Source organism: Nycticebus coucang, chromosome X (assembly GCF_027406575.1).
Source record: "Nycticebus coucang isolate mNycCou1 chromosome X, mNycCou1.pri, whole genome shotgun sequence".
NCBI classification, from domain to species: Eukaryota; Metazoa; Chordata; class Mammalia; order Primates; family Lorisidae; genus Nycticebus; species Nycticebus coucang.
Window position 1 is genome coordinate 37272796 of NC_069804.1, and position 21918 is coordinate 37294713.

General features: G+C 34.4%; 1 protein-coding gene across 1 annotated transcript in view; it reads left to right on the forward strand.

Annotated features, from left to right (window-relative positions):
- Positions 1-21918, forward strand: part of CFAP47 (cilia and flagella associated protein 47) — a 307856-nt gene that overhangs the window by 86737 nt on the left and 199201 nt on the right. The window contains exons 26-31 of the mRNA XM_053578992.1: positions 2471-2666; positions 6931-7140; positions 10495-10595; positions 12152-12295; positions 14253-14481; positions 19935-20156. Of these exons, the coding sequence (XP_053434967.1) occupies positions 2471-2666; positions 6931-7140; positions 10495-10595; positions 12152-12295; positions 14253-14481; positions 19935-20156 (1102 nt within the window). The remainder of the gene's footprint in view (positions 1-2470; positions 2667-6930; positions 7141-10494; positions 10596-12151; positions 12296-14252; positions 14482-19934; positions 20157-21918) is intronic.

Here is a 21918-nt window from a genome sequence, read left to right on the forward strand (position 1 = left end):
TTCATGTTTTTAGATTCATTAATTTCCAAAATTCCCAAAATGGAAGACACCCTAAATTAGAGTCAGTGCGAATAGTCATCAGGAGAATTAGGATTGTAGTCTCTTGCATATGGTATTAGTCCTCTCCAGATGTTTATTACTGGGCTTTTTTATCCATCTCTCAATTGTGAATGTTGCCTTCTGATAGGTTTTATCTGTCCCATTTTGCACAGTGTTGCTCTTGGCTAAAGGAAGATGCTTCCTTCCCTCCTTCAGAGATGCATAGGAGGTTAATCCTCACCACCACCACCACCACCACCGCCACCCCAGGTGGCCCAGCCATGTACAAACTCTTTGATGAATTTATATCCTGTAACTCCCAGTGGGATTAGGCCAAAGCTTGACTTCTAAAACCATAACTTTTCATAGCTATTTGCTCTGCCCTGTACTGTATCTCTTCTTTAGCAATGGGTTTTTCATAAATTCACTTGCATCAGAATCCCAAGGACACTAAGTTTTGCACATGTAGTAATCTAGATAAAATACCCACAGCTAGCTCTGTTTTCAATAAAAAAAGATAAAGAACCTGTTATAGTTTCAAAGGTTATTAGAGAGTTTATTGAGATGTGTGTTCTCTCTCTCGATAATATCTATGAACACCATGTTGTTAATGTGATGTTCTGCTGTATCCATTAACATGGCATTGTATAATCACTTTAGTTTCATGTGTGAGAAACAGTACATAGCATATTGTGATTAATAGGTTTAAAAATATCTAATTGTTTACCTCTGTTTTAATCTCTGAAAATATATCGACTATTCTATGCATTCTGAAAATTGCATTTTAAAAAATTAGGTTACATTATGTATTTCTGTAGTTTGCAGTTTTTGCCATGTTCTGGTTTTGAAATAAATAGCACAAAGGCTATTCCAGTAAAACCACCATCCATATTTCTGTTCAGAGCTTCTTTATGTCCCAGTTGACATTAATACTCAGATAAAATATACTGGAGGATCTAGAAGGAAATAAACATTTCCATTTGAGTTTTATTTCAGTGTGAAGTTGAGCCTTTGCAATCAAATAAATCTATGCTTCTTCTTTAAGTTCCAAACCTAACTCTTGGGAATGAAACATGCATGTAAACACCTTTCTGTAAATTATGTCTCAAATGAGAGAGAAGATACTCCTCAGCTTAAGGATGGGTAGCATTGAATCCTTAGAAATCTGAGGTTACACAAGCTACCCCTTTCTCCATGGCCCTAGAAACCTTTAAGAGGTCTGAAACCCAGGAATAATCTCAAAGTAGCCCTTTTGAAATCCAGAATTCAATAAGTCTCAAAACCTTGCCTAACTGTGAAACTTGACTTTTTTCTCCCCTAAAAAAGTTTTAACAACATAAAATTAATCAAATTAAATTGTTCTTAAAGAATTTTTAATGTGTTAAATACATAAATTTTGTTATGACTCATTTTATCCGATCCAGGTACAAATATGGTCTTGTATTCATTCGTCATTGTATTACGGTATTAATAGGAAGCCCATTGTTTCCCTATTCATCCTCTCCTTCCCTCTCCAGCCACCTCCCTTTTCCCAAGATTCCTAGATGATTTGATCAAGTAAAGGCATTCAGTACAGAGAGCCCTACTGGGTTTGATGAATTCAGTGAGCCTGTTGGTTTTGCTTCTGGTTCAAAGTGTCAACATTGAACATGGTCCTGCATCTGTCATTATCTGTTGTGGTGATAACCCTTGATGGCCCTGGTCTTTCCCAGGCCACACTGATGTCCCATTTGGGGGTTCTAAACTATCAATTTGAATTTACAATCACCAAGTCATAGTTTCCCTATAAGACTCTGTGCAGGGGCATTGGGCGGGGGTAAAGAGTGTTGGTCACTTACTGTAGTGGAAACTGTCCTCAGAAACTGGCCTGCATCTTCCTTTGTAGAGTCCTGTTCTCCAACACAAGCTGCCTTTCTTCATATTAAGCTGCCACATGGGAATTGCCTATCCCTTCCTACCAAGTGAAATTGGCAGCCTTCCCTAAACTTAAAGATCCGCAAGGAGTGGCGTTTCTTTCATCTCAGCACTTCCCTGTCTCAGTAGTTTCCTTGGGTCTTTACCACAATTAACTGACTTCATCTTTATACTGCACATACTAAAGAGATGGGTAGCTTCTATTAAAACACAGAAAACAATTTTAAAAAGAAATCTTGTGCTGCTTTAGCGAGATATCTCAAAATAATGGAAATCTATTTTGAGGAGATTTGCTCCATTTCCGGACAAGGTGCACTTTAAAGTATTTTCTTTAAATAACACCTTGTTACGTGTCTTAAGTTCTTCAGCAAGCTAAATTTAGTTTGTGGATAATCTGTTCTGCTCTGTTATGTTGTAATGTCATAGTGCATTTTAACATTTAAGAATATTTAAACTGTGTAAATTTTTGTGTATGTGAAATAATCTAAAATACTTTCTTTGGGAACTTTTTTATTAGATTATCCAAAAAAGTACACCATCAATATCCCCATACGTTTAAATGACAATCCAGTTTGCTACCGAAAGTTACGTCTGATTGGCGAGGTAAAGTCACCCAAGTTACTTTTTGACCCTCCGATTATATTTTTCACTCCTGTTCCCCTCAATGTGACGATTGTCGTGGATATCAACATCTTACCTCAAAATTATTTCAGGTAAATCCTTAATGCGAATTTACCACCTCTTTTTTATGTGCTTTGTGTTTGTGTCTGTGCTACCTAATAGTTGTAAGTAATGTCTGACTTTCCGTAGTTGGGGAAAAAAAACTATGAAAATATTTAACTGAACATTAAAATTTAAAACTACTCCCAGCCCCTCTTAGTTATCTTACAGTTGGTAACTGAAATTACTTCCAGGATTTTTTTTTTTTTTTTGGTGTTTCTATCTGCATGGTATACAAAGCAAACCTAAACATTCAATGTATTAGTTTTAATTTGCTATGTAATAATTTACCATGCATTTGCTGTCTCACACAACATGAATTTATTATGTCACAGTTTCTGTGAGTCAGCAATCCTGGTTGGCTTAGCTGTAGCCTCTGCTCAGTGTCTCACTGGCAGAAATTGAGATGCTGGCTAGAGCATCTGTCTTACTCGAGGCTCAGTCTTCCTCTAACTTGTCAGGTTATTGGCAGAATTAGTCTCCTTGTCTTTATGCACCTAAGGTATTATTTTTTGGCTGGGAACACTCTTAGATATTAGAGTCCACCCTCAAGTCCTAGCCATGTAAACACACACTCGCAACATGGTGTCTAACTCATTCAAGGCCAAAAATATACCATCTATCAGATTTCTCTATCCCTGACCTCCAATCTTCTTTTACGATCTCTTCTTATTAAGTCATACTTACTCATAATAATCTTCCATTTGCCTTACTCATTCAATTCATTAGACACCTTGATTACTTCTCAAAAGTTCCTTTACCAATGTCACATAATGTAAGTTAAGCATGGAAGTGATACCCCATCATTGTTAAAGGTTTCACCCACACTCAAGGGGTAGGAATTGCACAGAGTTTGTATACCAAAAGGCAGGACTCTGAGGGTCATCTCAGAATTCTGCTTATCACATTCAGACACTATAGTGGAATGCAATCTGTTTTTATTTCTTTAGATTTACAAAAAAGCCAAATTCCTGATATGGAAGATGCTATAACTTAAAGTCAGCACAATCATCATAAGATTTAGATCTTAAGTAATTCAGATGTAGGAATTAGCTGACAAGGAATATAAATAACTTTATTTTAAAAAAATAAACTATAGCATTACAAAAATTAGTAATTAACATGAGATTATACGATAATATATTTGAAAAGAAATATATCTATTAAAAATTTAAGTAGCGTGCAGGATCAGATTTCAAAATCTAGACTATATGTAACTACCAAAACAGTAAAGACATAACTTCATTTAACATTAAAAATGACAGAGAGAAAAAGAGAACCATGCTAAAAAGAACAAGAGAAAATCAAAACAAAAAATGATAGAAACAACTAAATAGATGAAATGTTAGGGTGAAAAGCTACCAAAACAGTAAAAACATAACTTCAGTTAACACTAAAAATGAAAGAGAGAAAAAGAGAACCATGCTAAAAAGAACAAGAGAAAATCATAACAAAAATGATAGAAACAACTAAATGTATGAAATGTTAGGGTGGAAAGCTCAGTAGATGCTCTGTGTGGGACAAGAAAATATTTTCTCTAGACCAAGATTAGCATTCAAAGGAAAAGTTTATTTTGTCTTTTGGAAGGAGGGAGAGTGGGGAAAGAGAGAGAGAAAAGACAGAAGAGAGATGGCTTGGCACCCCAAAGCAAGAAAGGAAATATGCCCATGCTGAGGTTCAGTGGCTAGTGAATTTAAGGGGAAAGCAAAGAGAAAAAAGAGATAATTGCAGCCAAATTCACAAGATATTGTGGATGTGAATGTAGAATCCCTTTTTTCCTCTGGCAAGGTTGAAGACAGACTTTTTACAGGTGTTTCTAATCCTGAAGCCCACTATTCATACCCCATCATTCATCTGGGAGCCATAGCAAAAAATTCTAAAAACACATTTAGTCAATAGATCTAATAATCGTAAAGAAAATTCACATTTCCTTTTTGTCTTCTGGGCTCCTCAGTTGTGGCGAGGCACAGTGTCTTACACCTATAATTCTAGCACTCTGGGAGACTGAGGCAAGAGGATTGTTTGAGCTCAGAGTTCGAGACCAGCCTGAGCAAGAGCAAGACTCCTTCTCAACTAAAACAAGTAGAAAAATCAGCTTGGCATTGAGGCAGGCGCCTGTAGTCCCAGCTTCTCAGAGGCTGAGGCAGGAGAATCGCTTGAACCCAGAAGTTCGAGGTTGCTGTGAGCTAGGCTGACACTGTGGCATTCTAGCCTGGGGCAATGGATTAAGATTCTTGTCTCAAAAAAATATTATAAAAGTTGTGATTCACCTGAAAGCTATCAGAATTCTAAAATCACATGCACAGTTTAAAATCTAAAAATAGATAAACACCAAACTGAAATAATAGGGAAAAATTAACTAGTCTATCATGATTATAGGATATTAAAACACATGTTTTAGATATTTATGAGTCCAGAAGTCAAAATATTTGAACAGCTTCATTCATAGAACAAGTATAAAATATTGCACTTTACAATTACAGAATATACAATGTTCTCAGTCAAACATGGGGTACTTACAAAAATTGATGATGTATGACTCCATAGTTCAAGTCTCAAAAATTATAAAGAATTGACATGATATAGGCTATATTCTCTGATAGTAAATGTAATACATTTAAAAATCAATAAAGAAAAGATAACAAGATCTTCCATGAGTTAGTGAAGGTTCAAATAAACTTCTATAGAAATTCAAAGAAGAAATCATGTTGAATTTTACAAATAAGTAACAATTAAATGCCATATATATATATATATATCAAATCATGAAAACAGCAGCATTCATTAGGAGTTATAAGTGTATAATGTAATCAAGTACTATAAACACCATCTGGATATTAGAGCTCAAAACTAAACTTGAAACAGCTAAGGGACTTCTACTGCTTTAGACAAACAATTATGTCTGAATCATTATTAACTATATCTGTCATATTAAATAAAGACCAAAATTTCAGTGATTGACAATAAAAAAACTTAATGGAGTATAGCAAAAATTGTACTTATATGTAAATATATAGCCTTAAATACTGATATTAGAAAAAACAAAAGAATTGGAAATTTGAAACATTCAACTTAATAAGAACAAAAATTAGATGAAACCCATGGACTGTGGAAAGATAAAATGATAAATAAAAATTAAAGATCAAACTGGATTTATATATTACTTTTCCATGTTTTTATCCAATGTACTATATATGTTTAACTTACCTAAACTGAGATCTTCCTTTACTTCTTCTCCATAATTACCTAAATAATCCTCATACTATGAAAATACTAGGAGAGGGTGGCACCTGTGGCTCAGTAAGTAGGGCGCTGGCCCCATACACTGAGGTGGCGGGTTCAAACCCAGCCCCAGCTGAACTGCAACCAAAAAATAGCCGGGCTTTGTGGCAGGTGCCTGTATTCCCAGCTGCTTGGGAGGCTGAGGCAGGAGAATCGCGGAAGCCCAAGAGCTGGAGGTTGCTGTGAGTCCTGTGACATCATGGCACTCTACCGAGGGCGGTAAAATGAGACTCTGTCTCTACAAAAAAAAAAAAAAGAAAGAAAATACTAGGAGAATATTATTCCCATTTGCTAATGCTTCTAATTTGACATTGATTCATATATATATATATATCATAAAATAAAACAAAGTATTATGTTTAAATATTTATTGATCACTAAAAATTATAAGCAGTAATTCAGTTTTAAAGTAAATACTACATATTGTTAAAAGTCTGAAACATTTTAGATTAGCTAAATAAATTATAGATGCATAATGAAATATATGAACATGAGTGGAATTTTTGAATAGTAATGATTAAAAAAACATGATGTATGTATTTAAGTACTTTACAGTATACTCCAAAATTTAAAATTCTACATATACATGCATCTGTTAGTATTATTTAGTATACGTGTATTAAATGTATACCTTTTAAAATTATAATTTTTGATAAATCCTTATCAGAATGTAGTTAAAGCAATAGTGTTTGTATCATGGTTGTAGTTTAAAAAACATTAAATTTAATTGGGTGTTATAATTCTCCTTTTAAATCCTTATGGAAATAAAGGAACGTTTTGTCCTCCTAAGTTACCAATCTCATATTGTGACTGGAAAAATAAGAGATTTTATAAAAATGCCTTTAATAATTGGGCTTAAATTGTTTTAATTTTTCTGATGATTCAAAAATAACTACACATTTAAGTCCAATTACATTAGATAAGTCCAATTACTTGTAGATATTTTGAGCTAATTTTTTTTTTAATTTTAAACAGAAGTTGTGGTCTACATGTTCAAATCCCTACAGCAAGGCTTCTCAACGGTGATGAAATTTACCCTTTTTCTATGAAGTTCCCAAAAGGCAGAATTATCACAGGCTCTCACAACGGAATTAATGATATGATCCCTTGCCAATTAAGCTTTAGATCATCTAAACCTGTGTCATTTTTCACCAATCTTCTTTTTTGTGATGATAGAAGTAACTGGTAAGATATTTAAACCTAGATTCCTTTGTATCTGACATTGAAGAATAATAGGTTTATATTTTGCATCATTTTAAAATGTTAAAAGGAGAGAGAGAGAGATAACTAATATAATGACTTTGGTCATGAATTTTTTTTTTTTTTTTTTTTAGTTTCAAATACAAGTTTGCTGTCACGAGAAACAACATAACAGTGATTACCATTGTATACTACTCTGGAGTATTGCTGGCTGAGGTCAAATCCCAGCTTTGATATCTTTACTTATGAGCCTCTCAGTTTCCTGTCTTTAAAATGGAAATAAAGCAGAAGCTGTTCTGTCATTATGAGCAGTTCAAGGAGTTCATTATTATGGAGTAATTGGATAGGAACTAACCAAAGGAAGTGCTGAACAAGTATTAATTGAAAGTTAATCCATTAATGTACTCAGCCCTACTATGAAGCTAAATTATAGCTTTCACATGAAGACTATAACCCAACTATAGCACAAGACTATGGGGAAAGGGCCAAGGAAGGGGAAGGGAGGGGGGAGGTTTTGGTGGAGGGAGGGTAATGGGTGGGGCCACATCTATGGTGCATCTTAGAATGGGTACAGGTGATTGCACTAATGTACACAGCTATGATTTAACAATAAAAAAAAAGAAAAGAAAAAAAAAAAAAGAAAGTTAATCCATGTAGTGATTTCCCAATAACATGGCTATGCTATTTGTTGCTTTAACACAGTCAGGAAAATTCAGATGCTCTTTGGTGAATCCATGTTACTGGATGTCTTACCTTGTAGGACCAGAAATCTCATTTTTATATTAATCTCTGAAATGATTTGACTAACCAAATGACAAGATGCTAAAGCGTAGAGCTGTACAGTTCGTTAAAAAGGTTTACAATGAGAAGCAACATTAGAGTGAATTGTATGCCCAATTGGTGTCCGTGTGCGTTCTCTATGTGCTCATTTATTAAATTTTAGTTGGACCATTATTGTTTTGTATATTTGTCATTAAAAATTGATTTATATATTCGGAATTAGAAAAGAAGGAGATAGTCCAAGAATATCGCATTAAAAGCAAAGTGTGACCATATTTAGGACAGAGTGCAAAAATTTAATGACATTGCTTTAGGCTGCTCTCAAGCACTGAACTCCATGCCTGTGTCCTGAAAGGCATTCTACCTTTTTCTACACTTTATGGGATGTAGAGCTTGCAATAATTGTCCATTATATGGGTTGACTATTTGTATTGTTGAATATTTTCTTTTCTGTGCAGAAATGTTTTAATTCAGTCAAGCTTCTTTTATTTGTTGTTGCTGTGATTACCATTGGGGTTTTCTTTCTTTGCCTAGGTTGATATCTTTAAGAGTTTTCCTACATTTGACTGTATTGATTTACCAAAAATTAAAAAAAAAAAAAACAACACCCAAACTCTGTAACTTTATTACTGGTTAACAAATGACATATGAAATCCTTACTTGTGACTGAGAGATTCTTGTGTTTGGCAACATCATGAATGATCTTTACTGTTACAAATATACACCAGAGCACCAGAATTATAATTATTTTATCCCACTAATTGACTTAACTAACGTAAGAGCACTAACTCTAGTAAGCACTAAATATTTAAATAAACATATCAATGAAGGCCTTTTGTGTGCAAGTAATGTTACATTTGAAATATTTTGCTAATAGTTATTCAATTGAGAAGAATTGAAGAATTGTGAATAGTTTACATAAGACATTTGTTTTGTGCAATCAGTTTCCCTAAAGCACATATAGTTATCTGAAATAATTCCATGGATTTTAAATATGTACTTCAATATTATTTATATACTATATGCGATTGCTTTTGATGGTGCTGGTGGTGGTAATGGGTTTTACAATCAAAAGCATTTTTGAAAGGCTGACCCGGCATCTTTTATTCTTTTTCTTATTTATTGATCAGTATGTTTAGCATAAATATACAATGTGTAGAAGTGCTGATATGTGCTATAAGAAAATTAAAATTTAATTTTAAGAAAGGAATCATATGGAAAAAACAATTACATATAGACATGCAATTTTATCCTGAACAAGGCAATCTGATGCATGTGGTTTGGATCCATAGAACAGAATGATTAGGGTTTGTGAAACAAGACAACATTAACTGTGTGTAGTTCACATAACGTTTCAGTACAAATCAATTGATAAAGAGAAAAGATGATGCATTCCTCGTTGAAAAATATCTTATGCAGAACTGAAGTGAAAGTCATTAAACTACCTGTAACGTAGGTTTCCTTTTAATGTACCTAACTATTTGTTATATTTCAGCTGTGAACTTTTTCTTAGCTTCCTTCTATTTTATATTTTACTTGCCATAACTTGTTTTATAATATGGGATTTTGGCATTTCACCTTGGTCAGTGATCATAAACTAGATGAAAGGGCTACTATGGTAGATGATACATGATTCAAGAGAAAAATCTTCTTGACATGCTATAAGACAGAAATGAAACAAATGAGGCAATATTACAGTGATATAGTTATAAAATATAGCAATTCTATAAAAAAAATCAGTTGCACAGAGTTAGCTCATAAAGCAGACATTCCAAATATAGTTTAAGAGGGTATGAGGCTGGTAAAAATAATAAGAAAATTTCATGAAGTAGAGTATGCAAATTATGGAAGGTACACTATTCTGTACCAGTTGAGTAAGTATTTCAGTATTGCTTTCAGCTCTCAGACACATTTAAAGAAAGACAAACACAAAACAAAGGGTCATCTAAAGAAATGAGACTGGTGTGTAACAGATTTGGAGAACTTGAAGTAGAAAGAGACTTTCAGTGTTCTAAATGTCTGCAATCTGAAAAAAATCCTTAGCTAAAAAATAATGACTGTATTTAAATATTTGAAGGCCTATAATGGATTGTAGATTTCATTCTGTGTTGCTGTGGAACAGAACTTTCAAGCTTACAGCTCTCTAGATATGAAACAGGCTGTTGCTGAGTTTTGAGTGTTGCTGAGTTATGGTAGGGTCACCATAGTAATGTCATCCAAGTGTAGATTATTTGCCAAGGATTTTATAGAAGAATATGACTAAATTAACCTCAACTCCAAAATTTCCTAAATCTGTGTTTTTGAACCTGCACAGTTACAGTATGTATTCTAGAGCACACGTTAACACTGAAATTTGCAATCTCTCTTAAAATTTTTGAAAGTAAATATTTTAAAACCATTAGGACAGAGAGTAGAAAGCTAACAAAACAAAGTAAGTTAAATGAAAAAATGATGAATAATTCATTTCTTCATCATTAAAGCCATCTGGGATACTTAAAACAATTTTCATTCCACTTATTGAAAATTGTATTTTATTAAAATATAATTTTTCATTTTTAGGTTTTCACTTCCAGTTACTGCAACGGCAGAAAACTGTCTTCTTACCATTTACCCATATATGGCAATTCATCTGGATAACTACAAAATTACTTTAAAGAATGGTAAGTTACATATGGCTGATTTCTCTCTAACTCTCACTGTACAGGTTCTTTTTATGCAAAACTAACATCTATAAATAAAGTGGATTTAAAATTAACAAACCTCTATTAAATACCTGCCGTTGCCCAAAGCTCCATGAATCATTTTTTTTTTATATGACAGTGTCTCTTAATTCCAAAAGTTGACAACCTAGTGGAAGACAAATAAATTAATACAAAGAAAACTGACTTAAGAGCTGTATCTGAGTCAGTTGAAGTGCTGAGCATGTAGGGCTGTAGCAGGTATTAATGCTGATGTTGGGGATGTGTAATGGATATACAGAAGAGATGACATATCTGTGTGGAGCTTGAAAAGTGATGATCTTGAACCAGTTGATTTGGGGAAAGGGAATATAATAAAAGCTTTGAGTGTGATGAGAGACATGGGGCAGAAAATGTAAGTACAGAACCATACTGCTAAGCCTTTTAATCCGTAGTAGTGAGAACCTTCTATGGTTTTTGAGTTTCGGTGATTCAGAAAGGGAGCAGTTGTCTACAGTGTGAGAATTAAAGTGTGACAAAGAGTGGTCAGTTGACCAGCTGGGAATTGCTGCAGGAGAAATTGTGAGATAAACTAAGAACAATCATCTTCTATGAAGTCTGTTAGTGATATAGCATTCTGGGGATATGCACACCTGTTGGGTAAAGATTTTCTGGCAAATTCTGAATCACTTTGTACTGAAAGATTAGAGAAACTTTATATATCCTGCTTATTTATATTTGTTATTGCCTTTAAAGAAATCCTCACAACAAACTCATGAGCCCAGAAATAAACAGTGTTTCAGATAATTTATGTAATATACCCATAGTTTACCTTGTCAGGAGTGATAGTGTCAAGCTTTCAAATCAGACTTTTCTAAGTGACCAGGCCATGCTTTTCTGACAGAATTGGACTATGAATATATATACATATATATATATATAGTTTTTTTTTTTGATGCTTGCCCTTAGATCATGTCTACTGTTTTTTCTTGATCAGCTGATCAGCACTGCCTTTTTTTGTATTCGAATACATGCTGTAGCAAACTCTAATGTATATACAGCATCTCTAACTGGAATACAAATTGAAATCTGTGAAAAAAAGATATCAACATATAACACATGATTACAGAGAATTATCTCTAGGAAGAAATTACTTTTGTTGGTGATTTTTTTCTTATATCTTATAAGCACCATATATAATAATTTCAATTATTTTGGTGTAGAAACATTTGAAATATTTTACATATTCTTTATTGTTCATGCTAAAGTTGAACATTTTTCATTCTCTAATAACTTTTTTGTGCCATAATGATTGCTTTATCAACATTTTTTTTAATTTAGAAAACCATATCATGTTTTATGCTGTTTTTATTTTTTTCTCTGTTTTTATTTGATGTGTAATGGAAGTTTAGAATTTTTATTTTACTCTGTCATATGTATTTATAGATAGATAGATAGATAGATTCAGGTTAAATAATTTGATAAGGAAATCCATGAATGCATGTTTGACTTACTATGACTTAATGTATCATTAGTAGATAAAGATGAAAGTCCTGTGAAGACAAGAGACGTTTTGCTGTCCCACCAGGATGCTCGATCACCATCACCTCATTCAACTAAAAAGCCATCCACCTCTACTAAATTTTGTGACCTTGACCCTGCAAGGGGAAACTTATATGTTGGTATGTGACAAATATGTAATGTACCTCCCGAACCCAGTCCATGACATGATCTTCTTAATATCATTTAATTTAAAAGTTAGACTTTTTAGGGTAACAATAAAGAGATGAAGAAAACCATAAATTTATCATTAGTCATAAGGAGGTCATATATTCTGGGAATTTTCTTCAATGATCAATAGCAGTGTTTCTCTAAAGTTCATGGTTCACTGCACCATTAGTATCTCAGTCAATATTTTTTCCCTAGGCCAAAAGATGTACCACATACTTCTATTTATTAAGTCCGTTTGGAACAAAAATCTAAGCCCATGTATTGTCCAGCAGATGTCCCAGTGATATTTAACTAAAATGTTAAATGTCCTTTGGAGCCCCTCTAAATTTGCTGTGACACCCCAAGCACTCTCTGTGCACAGTTCAGGAACTACAGAACTGAGGGATTTTTCTGCTCATTATCTAACTCTAGCCAACATTTCCCATCTTAGAAAGAGATGAGCACAGATAAATGTGAGAGTTTTATATTATTATTTTCAATTAACTATTTACATATTTCTTTCTCTGGATATGGACAATACTAAAATTTTCCTGTTTTTGAATGGACTAATTTTTATAAATAATGGGCAGGGGCTTGGCACCCATAGCTCAGTGAGTAGGGCGCCAGCTACATACATTGAGGCAGGTGGGTTCTAACCCAGCCTGGGCCTGCAAAACAATGATGGGTGCAAGAAAAAAATAGCTGGGCATTGTATCAGGTGCCTTTAGTCCCAGCTACTTGGGAGGCTGAGGCACGACAATCGCTTAAGCCCAAGAGTTTGAGGTTGCTGTGAGCTGTAACAGCACAGCACTCTGCAGAGGGTGACATAGTGAAAGTCTGTATCAAAAAAATAATAATAAAATAAAGTAGTATGTACATACCAAGCACTTTTATATTATATATAACACAGATATTTTTTAAAGAAAAAGATGAAATTATTTTATATTCTCAAAAATTGCCTTAACTCAGAAACATTTCATTAATATGCTTGCTTTGGATAGAAAGTAATTTTCAGTATAAAGCCAGTATTTTCTATCTATAATATTTTTAATTTTTTTATTGTTTCCTGTTAGTTGTGAGTACAAAGAATTAGGTTACATTGATTGCATTTGTTGGGTAAAGTCACTCTAATAATTGCGTCCCAACCCCAAGAGGTGTGCCATATACCGTAAATCCTCATCCCCCTCCTCCTCTCCTGTCCCCACTCCCTCCTTCTCCCACCCCCCAACTTGAATTGATTGTAGAGTTTTTCTCTTATATGGGTATGCATTAGATCATCTATTGGCTTCATATTAGAATTGAGTACATTGTATTTTTGCTGCTCAATTCTTGTGATGCTTTACTAAGAAGAATGTTTTCCACCTCCATCCAGGTTAATACAAAAGATGCAAAATCTCCATCTTTTTATGACTGAATAGTATTCCATGGTATACATACACCACAGCTTGCTAATCCATTCCTGGGTTGGTGGGCATTTAGGTTGTTTTCACATTTTGGTGATTGTAAATTGAGCTGGGATAAACAGTCTAGTGAAAATGTCCTTATGATAAAATGATTTTTTTTTCAGCTGAGGTTTAATTTTGTCTGGTAAGTAATACTGAAATATTGTCAATACATTTACTGATGTAATTAAAAATGAAAGATTTCACTTTGGGGAATGTTTTTGCACGCTATAATGGCAAGGAAAAAAACGAATCTGCTTTCCTTATTCATGTATTCATCTATTTTTAAAACATTTCTGTTGGGGATTTAAAAATAAATATATTGTCATTATTTCTTTTAAGATACAGCAAGTTGATTCAGAAATTCTCTAAGAGCATAGAATAATTTGTAGAACGGGTTCTACTTGTTTACATACAAATGACAATTTCTGACAAACTATTTTACTCTATTGGTCAAGTAATTTGTTTTTACAAACGTGAATTTTAGGAATGGAAATAACATCTGAAAATTCGGGATTGGATGAAAGCGAAACATTGAAGAAAGATGATAGATTTGTGGATAAAGAGGAGCCAAACGAGCAATTCTTTACTCCTCAAGAAGGAACTGAGGCATATAAGTTCTTCGAGAAGGTTGTAAATGCAGCTCAGACCTGGTTCAGTCTCTTCGGCTGGCCTGAGGGACCCCATTCTCTTTCTATCCCAGAGTCTGCAAGAAGGTAACAGTTAACATGTTTCTCTAAATGCCTTGCTTTATATCAAATCATAAACTATCTATCTACTGGGATCATCTTAAGTGAAAGGATAGTAAATATTTAACAATTTATTCTAAACTGCTAAATTATGAGCAATCCATAAAGAAGAGTCAACATGCAAATATAAATTCTTTAGTATACATGTCCTTTTTAATTTCTTCTAAAAGTGCTTCCTTTTCTGCTATTTTCTTCTGTTTTCTCTATTTTTTTCCATTCTCTCTCTCTGTCTCGTGAAAGAGTCTCAACTCAAGAGTCTTGTTATGTTGTCCAAGCTGGTCTTAAATTCCAGGGTTCAAGAGATCCAGTTATCCCACTTAGTCGCTGGGATTACATGCATGAGCCACTACATACGGGCTGACACTTTCTGAATCTCCTATTAGAAAGATTCTGATCCTTTGTACCCCTTATGATTATGATTTATATTTCTTACCTTTTTCTGTCTCTCATTTTCTCGTAGCTATCCTTTACTTCCTCTTCTAGTCTTCTATATATAAAAAAAAAAAATTGAGACAGAGTCTCACTCTGTTGTCCAGGCTAGAGTGCTATGTTATCAGCCTAGCTCACAGCAACCTTAGACTCGTGGCTGTTTTTTTTTCCTATTTTTAGTACAGACAGGGTCTTGCTGTTGCTCAGGCTCATCTCGAACTCCTGAGCTCATGCTGTCATCCTCCAGCCTTGGCCTCCCAAAATGCATAGTGTTATGCATTTCTGATTTCATTAATCGTATTCACCAAGCCTTCTTCTGTTTGGCAGTAAAGAGTCCATTTAAAATTCATCTCTTCTGTGCTGGGACTGGTTGTTCATGCCTGTAATCCTAGCAATCTTGGGAGGCCAAGGCAGGTAGATTGCATGAGCTCAGGAGTTTGAGGCCAGCCTGAGCAAGAGTAAGACCCCATATCTACTAAAAATAGATAAACTAGTCAGGACGTTGTGACGGATGCCTGTAGTCTCAGCTACTGGGGAGTCTGAGCCAAGAAGATCACTTAAGACCAGGAGTTTGAGGTTGCTGTGAGCTATGACACCATGGCACTCTATCCCGGGTGATAAAGGGAGACGGTCTGAAGGAAAAAAAATATCATCTTTTCCAAGACAGCACTTTTCCAAATTCTATTTCATTAATTATATTTCACCTTTCTTTGAAGGATTTTTCCCCAGCTTGATATCCAAACATTTGATAAAAAGAAAAAATATATATGAATATAAATATAAATATAAATATGGCATACTTTTGACTTTGCAACTTGAGCTGCTAGCAATCTCAGTGATTAACGTGAGAATAAAGTGTCACCTCCATTTCTGGGCATCCTTCCCATTCATACTGTCAACAGTGTCCAACAAAGTCATGAAAACTTGTCTTTAGATAGAGTTAAAATGAAAGTGGTTATAAAAACTGATTAGAATCCCTTGAGTTCTTTTCACTTCTACACATTAATGTAAGAATAAAATATTTTATAATTCTTATTTTCAAAATAGCTTCCTCCCTTAACCATTTTACTACTTACTGATGATAGTGGTAGGTGGCTTCTTTATCTGGAAAGATAAATCATAAATACCCTGAGCCTTCTACATGAGTATATTTTCAGTCTCCAAAGTAGAGGGACTCTAATAATTGAAAAAGAAACTTAAAATCATTTAATATCTTAAATAGTATTTTGATAGTGATTGCATTGAATCCATAAATCTCTTTGGGCAGTGTGGACATTTAGCAATATTGATTCCACTGATCTATGAGCATGATATGTTTTCTCATTGTTTGTGCCTTCTGTGATTACTTTCCTCAGGATTTCATAGTTATCCTTATGGCACTCCTTCACCTCTTCCTTAAGTGTATTCTTAGGTATTTTATTTTCTTTGTAGCTATTGTGAATGGTATTGAGCGTTTGACTCTCAGCTTAATTGTTATGAAAAAAACGCTACTGATTTGCATGCATTGATTTTCATAACCTAAGATTTTAATGAATTTATTTCTCAATTTCAATAATCTCTTGGTAGAGTCTTTGGGATTTTCTAAATACAAAATGTTCTCATCAGTGAAAAGTGATAGTTTGCCATCCTTTTTCCCAATTTGGATACCCTTTATTTCCGATTGCTCTGGCTAGGACTTCCAGCACTGTGTGCGATAGAAGTGGTAAGAGTGGGCACCCTTGTCTTGTTTCAGTTCTTAGGGGGAATGCTTTCAGCTTTTCTCCATTCTGTATGATGTTGGCTGTGGGTTTATCATATATGGCATTTACAAATTTTGAGATATTTTCCTTCTTGCCTAGTTTTTTGAGGGTTTTTGGAACGAGAGGGTGCTGGACTTTGTCAAACGCTTTCTCTGCATTTATTGAGGTGATCATATTGTCTTTGTTTTTGCTTCTGTTTATGTGGTAAATCACATTTATTGATTTACATATGTGAAACTCCTGTTAGAATGTCTTTTATTAATCCTTTGATTACCAAGACGTAAACACATTTTATTATTATATTTTTATTTTAATATTAAGTTTAAATGGTTATGGAATATAGTTTTACACAGTTTTTTAGTAAGAAATATTTTTGCATAATCAATGTTTGTATGTGGTTCCACATTAAAACCACTAGGAAACCAGGTATTGCTCACTTTTTTGTGATAGCTAGAAAAACAGTTTTTGTTCTTGCTCATACAGAGTCTGACATGACTAATTTGTATAGTGTGGATTTTTAGCTGTACTGCACAATGCACACCTCTGGATATTCCCTGAACAGGCTATGACAGCTTTGTCTAATTGTTTCTCTTGAGGAGCATACAGGTTGAACTTGTTGATGCAAGTTACTGATATTCTATTCTTGGGGGAACCTAGTTGTGCCCCTACAAGGCCTGCAATTAACAATTTCAAACTTCATTGAAAATCTTTGAAGTTCATTGTCTCCTCTGGATTTAGCCCTTGAAAATAACTCTGGCATAATCACTGTGAGGTCCAGTAATTTCTGAGGAAAATAAGCACTCTGGCTTAGCACCTGTAGCACAGTGGTTACGGCGCCAGCCACATACACCAAGGCTGATGGGTTCAAAACCGGCCTGGGCCAGCTAAACAACAATGACAACTGCAACAAAAAATAGCCAGGCATTGTGGTGGCCGCCTGTAGTCCCAACTACTTGGGAGGCTGAGGCAAGAGACTTGCTTAAGCCTAGGAGTTTGAGGTTGCTGTGAGCTGTGATGCCACAGCACTCTGATGAGGGCGACATAGTGATACTCTGTCGCAAAAAAAAAAAAAAAAAAGAGAGAGAGAAAGAAAAGAAAAGGAAAAAAATAAAAAAGAAAACAAGCACTCAAAAACTTCTAGCAGTAATGTTATTCCTTCAGGAATCTTTGTCCCAACTTCTTATGAAAATTCAGAGGCAGTGTTGTATATCCAGTGGCACAACCTGTTTCCACATTTCCTGCAAATTCATTATTTTACACATTGACACTTGTGTGTCCCAGTGGACTGTAGCTCCTTCTAAATCTTCCGTTTCACCAGCAAAGTCCAGCACTAAATGTCCTTCTAAATTTTCGAATTCACCTTCATTATCACTTTTGAACACATGACTCATCATCACTTGGTATTTCATCCAACAAACTGTACATATTCTCACTGTTCACTTCGATCGTGCTTGATGTCCTCTATCCCATTTTTTTGAGGACATGTGGCAGTACAGCTGCTTACACGCCATTGGCTACAATCTGAAACCACACCCAATTTTGTTATTTTTTCTAAAATTCTCAGCAGAATAATGATTTACCATGACACAAAAGTAATTTGAAACTGGAAGTTATACATACCTTCAAAACCAGTGGAATATCTCATTTTATATAGTTACAGGAAAACAGAAGATGTCTGTGTGTACTGCAACATAGCAGTACACGTAAACACAATGCTTCACACCATGCCAAACTATGAAAAAGTTGTTTTTCTTTTGGCATATTGAAGAGTAATCATTCCCTTCTACTGTTTCTCTTAAGAAATCCTATGGGTTACCGCATTTAAGGTATTTTCTTTTGTTGGAGTCCTTTATGATTTTCTCTTTTGTTGCTTTGTTTTCAGAAGATTTGCTATGATGTACCTACAATAGTCCTCTCTGTAATTATTCTTGTTAGCATTCATAGGGATTATTTCAAGTGTGGCTTGATTTTTTATTGGTAATTTTAGAAGTTTTCAGATAATATCCCTTCCAATTATTTGATTGTCCCATTCTGTCTATCTCCTTTCTTGCCAGTTAAAGTTTCTGTCTTACAACTATGGCATCTGGGTCTCCTATGTGTCTTATTTTTATTCTTTATTGTTTGTTTTTATTTGCATTCATCTTAGCCTATGATGGTGTTGATTTTCTTGATAAAATATTTTTTTGCCAGTAACTGTAAGGATACAAGAGAGCTAGCTATTAAGTAACCTCTGTAAGGTCACACAGTACATGGCAAAGCCAGGTTTCGAACAATGATAGTCTAATCTTTATACAATACAATGTAATTTCTCCTGTATTATGCTATATTGACTTCCTATGTACCAAACTAGAGAATACCATTCAAAGTGGCCCACTGAATACTTTTAATTTGTCAGTCTAAGCTAATGATACGTTGTGTGACTTTCATTGCCAACAACCAATTAGACAGTATAGTATAAGATATTTGATAAATTATAGGTTGGAATTTTAACTCCATTCAAAAACTAGCATGCATCACTATCTGGTGCAAAAGTACTATGGAGAAGATATTGCAGTGTCTTATTTAAATAACAGAAAAAATTATAACATCTGTGGATTTTATCTTTAAAAGGAAAATCCCTCCTTATTAAGCCAATGTACAAGTTATGCTTTTCTCACCATTAAATTGCAAGTGTTTGGAAAATGTGTGTAAAGTTATTTTTGTATGTACATGTGTTATGAATGTTTGAAATCTATCTTGTTAATTATAATAGACATTATTTCCAATTCACAGAATACAAAATTGAACTCTGAATATAACTTGCCATAATCAAATAGCTAGGAGGTAATGGGCTCAGAGTTCAATCCTTATTCTCTTTCTCCAAATCCAGTCTATTCACAGTCTAATACTTCAGACTTGGCAATTGCAACATTAGGCAATAATGTGTGTTTAAACAAGGCATAAGAAATATCTGGGAATATTTAAAAAACCTAATTTTGACTTAACAAATGGCAGCTGAACTGTATTTTGGAATTTCTTAGTTAATTTTAATAGAATTTTACTTAATCATTGGATTGAACATATTTTCCCATGACATTTTGAGACTTTTTTAAAATTTTTATTTTATTTTTTATTTATTTTCATTTTAGTATGAGGGTGCATATGATTAGGTTCCATTGTTTGCATTTCTAAGGTAAAGTTCAAATTGTAGTTGAGCCCTTCACCCTGGTGGGGGGGATGTACCGTATTTAAATTAACGTCTTCTTCTCATAGGGATGTATATAAAATACAGTTCTACACATCAGCCTCATCAACCAAAAAAATTTCCCAACATAGTGACTTTTCCAAATACAATAAGACCATTTATGATGTGCTGATCCATTTGTGTGGAAAAATCCCACCTGGAATTAACTCAAGTCAGTCATTACCTATGGATTATAAAGAACGTGTACTTCAGCTTCATTGGCAACATTCCTCACTTTTGGACTTTCTAAGGTAAGAGCCTGGCTGTGCTAATTAAAGCATGTGATTATGGCTTTAATAGATAGAGAAGTAGATAGATAGGCACACTTTGATACTATTTTTAATTTTATCATATATCTATATCTATCTCACACTTAAGGAAAATGTACACTGGTTAATAGAAAAGGAGAATTTTATGAATTATTGGATTTATAGTCTAAGGAAAACATTTTATTTTTATTTTATTTATTTATTTTTTTATATTTTTTGAGACAGAGTCTCAAGCTGGGTACAGTGCCATGGCATCATTGTAGCTCACAGCAACCTCTGACTCTTGGGTTCAAGCGATCTTCTTGCCTGTGTTTTTCTATTTTTAGTAGAGGCAGGGTCTCATTCTTGCTCAGGCTGCTCTGGAACTTGTGAGCTCAAGCAATCCACTGGCCTTGGCCTCCCAGAGTGCTAGGATTACAGGCCAGGCGTGAGCCACTGCGCCTGGCCTAAGGCAAACATTTAAAACTTTATTATGCATCCAAATCACTGAGGGAGTTTGTTAAAATAGTTTTCTGGCCCTTATAGTGCTAATTTGCATTTATAACAAGCTTGAAGGTGCTGCTGATATTTCGGGTCCATGACCTAATTTTGAAAATCCGGTCTATGACAAATATTTAAATCTATTGAACAATAGAGGGATGAAACCAATAAGTTTTCTTTCTCAGATTACTGTTAGTATCATTTCAAGTTAATGATACTGTGAACTTTTGGTCTGCATAGTTAAAATCTTTCAATATTAAAATAATAAGCACGGGAAAAGTTCCATAAATGGCTGATACAAATGATAGGAGAAAATACCTGTCATAATCATCATGTCTCCTCTGCACAGATTAAATGGCTTGTGGTCAGGAAATGGAAAAGCAATGCTCATTAGATGTCTGATGGGAGGGTTGGTAAATTTATACTGCTTCTTTAACTTGTATTTACAGAACCCTTGTCTATTGAAATGCTCCACATGTATAGGCAGTGATATTCCTTCCTCTTCCATGCTTTTGTAAAACTAAAATGATATTTATTGCTTGCAAGTACTTATGTAATAGGGTTACTATATTTTGAAGTATATTAATGTGTTTTTTGCTTCTTGGTTTATGAAATCTGCTTCATAGTTGGCCAGAGATATTCATCTATCCTGGCAGGTGTGGGGATGGAGAGTAAGAAGAAGACTCTTATAGCAGGAATGCAAATGAAAGATTTGCCATTCAGTTTTTTTTATTTTCAAGTCAGAATTTTTGAGTCCTTAGAAATACTATGTATTGAAAGTTTGATGACACTGAACAGAATATTTTCATTCATTTGGTAGGCTCTCACTATCATGGTAATAGGCAAAACTGACTTGAATTCATTATGGCTTGGGAGAAAGCTAGACATGTCTACATCATTGAAGGTGACTGAACCAGCACATAAGCAACCATGCATGAAGGTTGCTGAATTGAGACATTAGAAGTACCCCACCGAAGAAATAGAAAGGAGACAGATGGCTGACCCTGAAGCCACAGAATGACAAATATAGAAGGACTTGGGAGTAGCTGAGACAGTTATATGGGACGTGTTGGTGCTTGATGGGGCTGATAGAAAAGACGCAATATCCCTGTCTCAGAGTTGAGTTGGAAATTCAGCTACATTATACTTGCTCATATGCCTACATAACAGATAGGTGTAAGGTAGAGAGGGGACATTGCCAAAGAGACTGAGTATCCAGAACAGCAGTCACAGACCTAAAAGAGTCCCTCTCCCCTGTCTCATG